The 9,667-nt window shown below is 53.1% G+C and overlaps 1 protein-coding gene across 2 annotated transcripts; it reads right to left on the reverse strand.

Moving 5' to 3' along the window:
* Positions 1–833: 833 nt before the first annotated feature.
* Positions 834–8,372, reverse strand: PTGR3 (prostaglandin reductase 3). 2 transcript variants are annotated; one of them, XM_060118847.1, is made up of 2 exons: positions 8,087–8,372; positions 834–1,846 (listed from the first exon to the last, which is right to left on the reverse strand). In XM_060118847.1, exons 1-2 carry the CDS (start codon positions 8,293–8,295, stop codon positions 922–924), a joined length of 1,134 nt encoding a protein of 377 aa, XP_059974830.1. In that variant the 5' UTR covers positions 8,296–8,372; the 3' UTR covers positions 834–921. The 2 variants fall into 2 exon arrangements, with proteins under 2 accessions (XP_059974830.1, XP_059974831.1); XM_060118848.1 differs by lacking the exon at positions 8,087–8,372 and adding an exon at positions 7,653–7,981.
* Between the last annotated feature and the right edge of the window lie 1,295 nt (positions 8,373–9,667).

A 9,667-nucleotide genomic window follows, 5' to 3' on the forward strand; every position in this document is an offset into this window, starting at 1 on the left:
CTACTTAGGCTTATGAAGGGTGCTGTTAGGTACCTACAGTGCTTTCCCCTGTATGGCCCGTGTTTTGTTATGTAGACCCTCGCTGTGGATGGAGCACATCCTTTTCCCTTTCCCATGCCTGTATTAAGTTTGTAAAGTCCCCTGAATCTCTATAGTTTCCCTTTCCCAAACCTGCCTTTTGTCTATATAAGTTTTCAACACTAAGTTTCTTCTTAAGGGAAGAGAGAAATTTTCCATCCTACACGTGCCTCACTGGGATGACTGCGCATAAAAGCCATTAAATGAGAGATGCTTCTTTAAAAGAGGTCTGTGCTCACTTAATTTTTTTTTCCTAATAATCTAACAGAGTCCAAGTTTTGGGAGAATCCCTCCAAATTTCTATTTAGATAGTTGGCTGGTGATTTATAGAAAAAGAAGGGCCATTTCCTGAGAATATGGACTCTGAGAAATGGCTGACTTTTGCTATATCTCTCATTTATTAACAACTTACTAGCATCAGACCAGACTCTTCCAAAGCAAAGAACTCATGAACTATTTTCAAGACCAATTTTAAAATCTCATCAAGCTGAAGACATACTGATTTGATCAGATCTTGCATCAGGAATTAATTTAGTTCCCTGGGACAATAAAATCTGGAATGAGACCGTCCATGAGTAAAGAATTGAATGTAAAGGTTTTACCTCTGTGCCATTGAGGGAAGTTTTATTAGCACTTTTTTTTTTTTTTTGCAATGGAGGAGCAAAAAATAAAAAAAATAAAAAGAACGGAAATAAAGAAAAGAGAAAGAGAAATCTATTCATTAGAACTTTTGTTTTAAAAAATATTATCTCCGTTACTAACTAAAAATAAATTGATTTGAGTAATTCTGGGGCATAAAATGTCCACTTTCTTTCTCCTTTTATTTATGCCATTGTTCTGTTTTTACAGCTTACTGTTGACAGAGTGAGGTAATTCAACAACAATTTTTCCAGTGTTTTTTCTCATGTACATATAATCGACGGCCCGGAAGACAGACTCCAGGCCGGTAAACCTGCCCTCTGCAGACAGACCTCCAAGGTCGACCTTACAAACCAGCTCTCCACTCGCATACATCTTAAGCAAGTGGTCCATGGCGGCTCGATACTTAGAAAGGTAATGGTTCAAGAAGAAGCCCCGGACGCTGGCAGATTTCTTCAGCAGTTTGGCTGGTAGTGTTCCTGCTTTCACAGGGGACAGGCCAGTAGGAGTTTGGTAGCCAGAGACAAACCCAATTACTATCAAGCGCCCTTTGGTAGCCAAGGCATCCACAGCCAAGTCAAACATGGCTCCCCCGACGGATTCGTACACCACATCCACACCTTGGGGGTACTCCTGCTTCAGGACAGCACCCACGTGCTCGCCGTTATAGTTGATGGGACGATCACAGCCAAGAGATTTCAGAAAGGCAGACTTTTCATCAGAAGAGCAAGTTCCAATTACATGGCACTTGGCCTTCTTTGCAAGCTGGACGGCAAACTGGCCAGTCCCCCCAGCTGCTGCAGTCACCAGAACTTTCCTCCCTTCTGATAGTTCTCCAAGCTCTTTCAGGCTGATGTAGGCCGTGGTACCACTCACCAGGAGGGTGAGATACTCGGGTTTCATGGCCGGCACGAGAATGGCCGTGCTGGCAGGCACCACTGTGTACTCGGCAAAAGAGCCGGCTGCCATGTAAGCCACAGCCTGGCCAACTCTGAATGTGGCACTGGCGGAGAGGCCCAAGGCCACCACCTCGCCCACACCTTCGAAACCTGCGTCCAAGGGGGTCTTGACAGAAGGGTCATAGCGGCCAGCTGAATAGTTTATGTCAGATGCATTAACACCAACAAATCTAGAAGAAAACAGACACAAATACATTCAGATGTTTTCTTCATCAAGGCCTTTCTATCCCACTTAGAAAAATTCCGCTAATTCTGGTGACTGTGGTGGGTGGTGAAGCTATATATTCTGATAGAATTTGAAAAAAACGGTCCTGATATTCAGTTCAAAAAAAAAAAAAAAAGAAATCAAACAAGTATGATTTCAACAGTGATCTGTTAGAGTTTTGGTGTATTTTATTCTTTCATTAGTTTAGGAATAATTTCACATCCCTCTAAACAGCAAGCTATGTATTTCACATGCCATTTATCCCCCTCCGATTCCTTTCAAAAGAGAGAGAAAAAAAAAGTTAGGAAGGCCTCTTATACACAAACTTCACTGGAGCTATGAGTTGGAAATTAATTGGCCTCTTAACAAAGATGTTAAAAACAACAGTGGGATAAAATATATTCAAAGAAGTAGACGTGTATTGATCCTGGCAACAATTTAACACTTCAGATAATAATAGTAACGACAATGATATTATTAAAGATTGATGTAACGGGCAAGGTCACTGGCTGTTACACGTTACTGCAGGGGTTGTTTCAGTGTGAGCGAGACTGCTGCAAAGTTCCTTTCTGATGTGACTATGTCCAGCGTGAACATATGCATTTTGATGAACTGAACAAAAATGGTCTCATAAGGGTAGAGAGATTTTCATGGAACATCCAACATTTTACAGTCCTTCCCAGATGAAAAGGAAAGCAAATCGGCACTATATGTTTTCTCAACAAGAAGCAGAGACGTACTTGATTAATACCAGATGATTATTTTCACTTGGTATCCAGAGTCCATTTAATTGCGAGGCTGGTATTTTTACCAGCTTTTTTTCATCTCAGTATACCTCATAACAAAAATATCCTGATACATAAGGAAAAAAGCCGTCTCCTAAGGATGTCAGGAGGTGGCTGAGACACGTAACGGAGGACCCGAAAAATGTCATTTCCATGAAAAAGTGGTGGTATCTGGTGGCAGGAGGAAAGTTGGTCAAGTAGGCCATTTTAAAATAATTTAATTTAACTTAATAAACCCCAAACTGCCCCATGCAAGGATCCACTTCCACTGTATTATAGACAACGCTTTGCACTTACAAATGCGCCCTTATGATTGTGCCCTGTATATCTACACCATCGAAAGCTCTCTACATCCTGTAGAAATAAGAAAGCAGGAAACACTTTCCTTCGGGCATGTCCAGCCGCTTTCAGAGGTTAGCAGACACACAGCCTCACTAACACGCTACAGAATTCCATACCCATACGTGACACACAGTAACGAGAAGCGGGAATAATGATTTTTGGTGGCTTCTCATTTGGCCTTTAATACCAAGATGCCCACGGTCTATTTTTTGGGAGGGGGGGAGGGGCCCCTACCTTTCCTTTCAATTTACCCAACGCTCCAGGCCTAGTCTTTTTTAAAAAGACGCCAGCTTCCTGAGAGCGTGCTTCTGCACCTCACGGAGGGCTGCCAGGGCAGAGGCCAGCTGGACCACCTCTTGGTGCCCTGCTCGAGGCCGCAAAGCCAACTCGAGGGAGGCGTCCGCGGGGGTGGGAGTGGCGGGCTGTGCCGTAGAGGCTGGGGGCCAGGGCGGATCGCCAGCTCCCTTCTCTTCGTCCCGTGGCCCTCGCCCCTCCCGTCTCATCCCCCTCCTCCCCACCCCCATCCGGCTGGCGTTTCTGCCTTCCCAACCGCAGAGGCCCTTCCCTTGCGGGGAGCCCCTGCCTTGGACTCGGAGGGACGCCCCGGTGGGAGCTGGCCCCTCGGGTCACCCCCCCCCGCCTCGGAACGGGCGTGCCCTGGGGGGGCTTCGAGCGGGAAGGCGCTGCTGGAGGAAAACGCAACCCCCGCCGTCTGCCGCCCCGAGCCCTGGTGGCAACTTCCCGGGGAGAGGTGGCGGGACCGAGCAGGGCGCACGCCCGGGAGGAAAGCGGCGGGGAGAGGGCACCCGCGTGCGTGTGCGCGCGTGTTGGGGGGCTCTGCCGGGAGCTGCGGTGGCTGCAGCCCACCCGCGGCAGCTTGAGTTTACCACGGGGCTTTGCTGAAAAGCCTAAATCAAACATTGCGGTGGAGCCCGGCCAGCGCTGGAGCAGTGGCAGGAGACTGCAGGGCCCGCCGCGCGCCCACTCCACGTCTCCGACTCCCTGCGGCGTCCTCGGTGCGCCCGGGCGAGCCTGCAGGGCGCCCGAAACCGGCACTTCTTGGGGTGTCTCTCCTCGGAGGTGCTCGGCCTCCGCCGACTGCCCGGCCTCCGCCGCCCCGCGGCCTCTCCACCGCCACCACCCAGACGCCATCAGTGAGTCTGACTCCCGGAGCGGGCTGCGGCCGCGCGGGTCTCCGCCTAGGCCCGCGACCGTGACCTCGGCCTCCCTGGGCCGAGCGGGGGTCCAGGCGGGCGCGCCCAGCTCGCACCGGCAGCGGAGCTCGGGCCCAGGGGTGGTCAAGTGCGAGGGGAGCCCCGAGCACACGGCGCGCCGGAGCGCAGAGGCCGCGGGACAGAAGCCGCTGGCGGCCGGACCGTGACCTTGGCCTCAAAGGCACCCCCATTTTTCGTGTCTCCCCACCCCACCCTGCCGCCCTCTAAAGAGCCTGCTTTGTTGGTGAAGGAATCCCTAGTTCCTACTCGGCTTCGCGCCCCTCGCCCTCTCCAGGGTCGCCCAGCCCCTGGTGCGCATCCCCACCTCTCCCTGGACCCCCGCTTTGACGCTGCGCCGCCGCTGCGGCTGGTGGGCACCCGCCACTGCCCAGACGCGCCTAGGTTCTTACCTGGGCTTTGGGAAGAGCTGCGCCAGGGTCGGGAGACCGCGCCTTCGGCTCAGTCAGAAACAAGTTCAAGAGCAGCAGGCGCAATGGGCAAGGGGTCCGGGTTAGGGGGAGCAGGGGACAGGAAGAGCAAGCGAGAGAGAAAAAGAGGAAAGTGAAGACGCGCATCTGGACCCTCGCCTTGTACCCACCTTTAATTTCAAATATGTGCTTTTAATGAGTGCAGGGGTCTAGCGATCCGACGGGCAGACCCACTCAAAAGACTAAAATCGAGGAACCCCAGGAAAAAGAATGGGGCGGTGCGGGCTTTCCCCAAATATATACCCTTCCAGAGTCACTCGGTTTATTTATACTAAAAAGTGATGAACCCCTTCGTCATGTTTATTGTGAAACAGGGCAGCCCTCAGAGGGGAGGGAAAGGCTTTTCTCTGAACAAAAAAACAAACCCGAAAACTCAAGTCTAGAGCAAAAGCCTTCAATACTGGGAGACAAAGTCGTCCAAACCAGACCTTCCCTTTAAAAAAAGAAAGAAAGAAAAAAAAAAGAAAAATAAGAAAAGAAAAGGAAGAATGAAGGAAAAAAATCTTGGCCTGGAGAATCAGCAGAAATAGTTACCCTCCCGTGAGCAACAAACGGTTTATCAAAAACGCCTTCCCCATCCCCCATTTTCTGTTTGCCATTCCTACAAACTCTTTGCTCCATTATCTTACACTTGAGCAGAAAATCGTTAGAAATATTTGGAAACGAAATAATGTGTCACTGTCTTACAGAAAAAGCTAAAAATAGCGCGCGAACTGACTTAACCAGAGGGTGTCTTTCTCCCTTTTTTCTTTTCTTTTCTGCGGGCTGGGCATCCAGGAAGAGAAGCGAGGTCGTCCTCCTATGTTTGAAACCGGAAGGTGAGAACTGGATAAAGGAACACCGATGACACATTCTGGAGGCTCGCCTTCTCACACCTTTCCTAAGTGGTAAACCTGATTATCTTAAATCGATGTCTGGCTTAAAAAGCACTTCCCTCACCGTGAATAAAGAATTTGTATTTTCTGTTAAAATGGAATGAGACGTGCAAAAGGTTCCACTGAAAAAAAAAGTCAGAGGGAGCACAACTAAAACCCCCAAACACCTTTCCAAACAAGTGAATTTGGGCTGAATCCATTCATACCAGAGCAGATTTTATTACGATAAAAATAAGAAGCTCTTGCACAAAATGTTCATGCAGTTAATACTGTTTGGGGCGATTTGGTCTAGGATTAAAATGAACTAACCTGCAGCGAATTACTAAGGCTCTATTCTTAAAAAAAAAAAAAAGGTAAAATGCCACCCTTACTGACAACGTTTGCTAGAATAAAGGACCTTCCCACAATTTGGGGGTGGGAGCAGATTTTCCAACAGAGTAAGGAGACGGAGAAGCAAAGGTTCCGCCCCTCCCCACAAGCAGAAAACTCGCCCCATTCTTCTGTTGCGGATTTCAAAGTAGAAGTTAGAGGTCAAGCGTTTAATATAAATATACTGTTTATTTTAAAGGGATTTTTGTCATATGGGGATGGAAGATAGCGGCATGGATCTTAAAGCAACCCAAATTGAGGAGCTTCCAACATGGCAGCCGGCGCTCCAGAACTCCGACCACCCAATTCAGGGACCGGCCCTGGTTACCCAACGCGGGGAAGGGGGGCACAACCGGGGGAGCTGGTGCCCTGGAGGCGGGGAGGCCGGGCGGCCGGCGCTGCGGGCGGGAGCAGCCTCCACGACGGCGCGGGCGGGGGGCCCACCTCTCTGCTGCTGGGAGTGCTGGAACTTCATACCTTCCCCTGCCTGCCCGGCTCAGTCTCCCTCTCTCCATTTCACACCCTGTTTGCAAAAGGTATTATTTTTCTAAGCTGTCGTGGGTGTGTGTACATCAGTGTTCACCATCACCAGTGTAGTGCATCGAAAAAAAAAAAAAGCCTGGGTGAAACTTTGCCTGTTCAGTCTGAGTCTCATCTCGACTTCCAGCAAATCACTCGTGTGTTCTGTATGTTCTGCGTGAACACACACGCCTTTCTTTTTAACTTGGCAGGACGCGTGTCCGGATCTCGACAGTCTTAGCGTTTCCCGGCACGATGAAGAAGTCCTCTGCAGCCCAGTTTCCATCAGTGCAAACTTTTTAAAGGACACACACGGCCCACCGTTTAAGGCACTCCCTGCGCCCACCTCACGCCCAGCCTCCCCTCAATCCCGCCCTTGGCTCACTCAATTTCTACGTTTCCAACAGGTCCCCAGAAGTTTCATGTCATGATGAGAATTCCGAAGTCTTCCAGCCTTGTTTGGAAGGCTGATATGAATCTCTAAAACGGACACTTAAGCGTTACCTCAAACTCTTTAGATAAGATGCATTTTGTCCTTGAGCCCTCGCAGGGGACTTGGTCCTTCCTAGCACACCATTTACAACATGGCTACAACCAGAACTTACTTCTCCCTTCGAAAGTACTATTCAACCTGAAATATGCAACACTGGAACCCCTCCGATGGGACTGAGCGGGCGGGCGAGTCCTGCTCTTGCCCAGGGAGTAGAGGGACGGGGACCGGCCCGCCTGCAAGCCCGGCTGCCAGGGGACCCACCCGGCAGACCCGCGGGCACGGCTCCGAAGAGTGAGGTCCCTTCCTTCCTGTTGCTTCAGCAGTTACTAAAGATTAGTGAGGTGGAAACACCCTCAGGTGGGAAGTGTGGAGGTGGAAAAGACACTCCAAAGGTCGGGCAACGACCCGAGCAAGTGTCACCCGAAGGTCTGCAAAACGTGCGGCCCAATGCAGCCATGCTCCCACCCCGGCCCCTGCCCAGCAGCCCGGGACGCGCGCCACGCGCCCGTCGGTACGCTGCAGGGCACAGACGACAGTCACACAGCACTGACAACACGCAGACGGCACCGGCGAGGCGCACACCGACACACCCAACGACAGGCTCCGCCATTGCGAGGCGGCTGCCAACCTGGAGCGAACGGGAAAAGCCAGCGGGTCCCCGGCCTCCTTCCTCCAAAGCACGTTACCTAAATGTCGCGGTTTGTGTCCAGGCTGTTCCCGCTCCACCCTAAAGATTATGCGATCGCAGGAGCCGTGGGTGCGCGCGGGTGGGCAGGGCGGGGAGCCTCCCCTTCTGGGTCCCGTCGGTTTTATTTCGGGAGCGGGAGGGGGAGGAGGGAGGGCTGGGGGAGGGGAGGGGAATCCCAAATTAAAATAACCCTCAGTTTTGAGGACGTTCGGTGCCATCGGATATTCACACCAGCAACAGTCACATTACATTCGCCTTCGCCAGATGGCGGCGGGTTCAACTTCCCGGGATCTCGCAAAGTCAGGCTGTGCGCCCGAGAGCGCGCCGGGTGTGGGGACGCAGGCGGGCGCGGGACAGCCCGGGAGCTGCGCAGCGCTGGCCGGGGCCGGGGCCCGGGCGGGAGCCGGGGCGGGGGGCGCGCGCCGGGCTCACCGGTTCCGGACGAGGAGGTCTCCGTCCCCGGGGAGTGGCACCGGGCAGTCCCAGCGCAGGGTGACGGCCTCGCGGAAGTTGGGGCTCAGCCGGGTCACCACCAGCTTCTGCATGGCGCGGGGGATGGCCGAGCCCTGGAAATCCAGGAAGTGGCGGGAGTACGACATGTCCACGATGGCTCGGGCCCCGGCGAGCGCCAGCCGCAGCATGGCCCGCGCCTCCGCCTGCTTTCTGTGCCGCCGCTGGCCGGGGTCGCGCCCAGCCCTGGCCGCTCGGCTCAGCTCCGCGCGGCGGGCGGAGCGGGCGGGTCCGCCCCTCCTCCGGCCCGCGCCCTCCCCTCGGCTCCCCCCCCCCCCCGCCTTCCCCACTACGCCTGGCACCCGCTCCCCCACTCCTGCCCCGCAGCGGGCAGCGCGGGGAGTCAGCGCAGCCCCCGCGGTTCCCGGGAGCGCCACCCCCGGGGTCCGGGCCGGGGGGATCGCTGCCGCTCCGGCCACTGCTCCTTTAATCTTTTTGTTTTGGTTTGAATCTGCTCGGCGCAGACTGGCCAAGGATCTTCTCCGCCCTCCCCCTTCCTCCCGGCGCCCGGGAGGCACCGGATATCCCCACCCTCCCCACGGTCTAAAAGCAGGATTTGACTTCTCTAAAAGGGTGAGGGGGGCGGCGAGGGGACCCGCGCGTCCCGCGATCGCCGCGGCCCACAGCCGGCGGCAGCCCGGGGCGTCCTCAGAGCTGCGCGGCGCCCGGCAGCCGGCGCAGGCGCCTCCCCTTCCCGTGCGAAGCGTTCACTTCCTTGCAAGGTGGTACGAATCAACCCCGAGCGCGGCCGGGGCGGCGGGGCACGGCCCGGGCCCGGGGCCGGGCGGGGAGCCCGGGCCGCCGGGGCACCCTCAAGGGCACCCAACGCCGGGCGGGGGGCGCCCAGGGCATCCTGCGCCCCAGGCTCTTGGAACCCGTGCCCACAACGCCTTGCCCGCGCCTTCTGCCCTTAGTCTGTCCCGTGCAAGTTGCACGAACTAAGCCATTTTATTTATTTTGGCCAAGATTTCGTGTTTTTCCATGAATGTTGTAAGTGGCCTCTGCAAGACTGTTACGGGTTTCCCATTGGGACAGAACACATATATTGGAACCCAGAGGGCCAAATTCCCAGAGCACATAAACATTTTAAACTTCTGGGTGGGGATGCTCAGGGACTTAATTGAATTGGAGACGTTGGCATGATGTATGAAGACCTCTTTTTATAACCCAGCTAGAAAGATCTGCAGTTCCATCGTGTCAATTTTCTCCCTAATTGTTTGTATTGACCAAACAATCAATTCACTTTTCACAGAGGGACCAGATTACATATTTTCCACATTTTTTGTGTAATGAGCAAAGTCCATCATTAAATTTTTATTAAAGGTATACATTTTAATAAATTTTTTTTCTTGTTTTCCACTTACCCATTAATTACCAAAATATAAAAACCGCGCAGTGCCCCTCCCCAATCAGATCTAACCCCCGAAACTAAGATTGCAAAAGTGACACAGGTATTTTTATCTCAAATGTCGGACATTCCTCATCCAAGCGTAGTTTGTATCC

Source organism: Mesoplodon densirostris, chromosome 15, assembly GCF_025265405.1.
Source record: "Mesoplodon densirostris isolate mMesDen1 chromosome 15, mMesDen1 primary haplotype, whole genome shotgun sequence".
In the NCBI taxonomy this organism is placed as follows: Eukaryota; Metazoa; Chordata; class Mammalia; order Artiodactyla; family Ziphiidae; genus Mesoplodon; species Mesoplodon densirostris.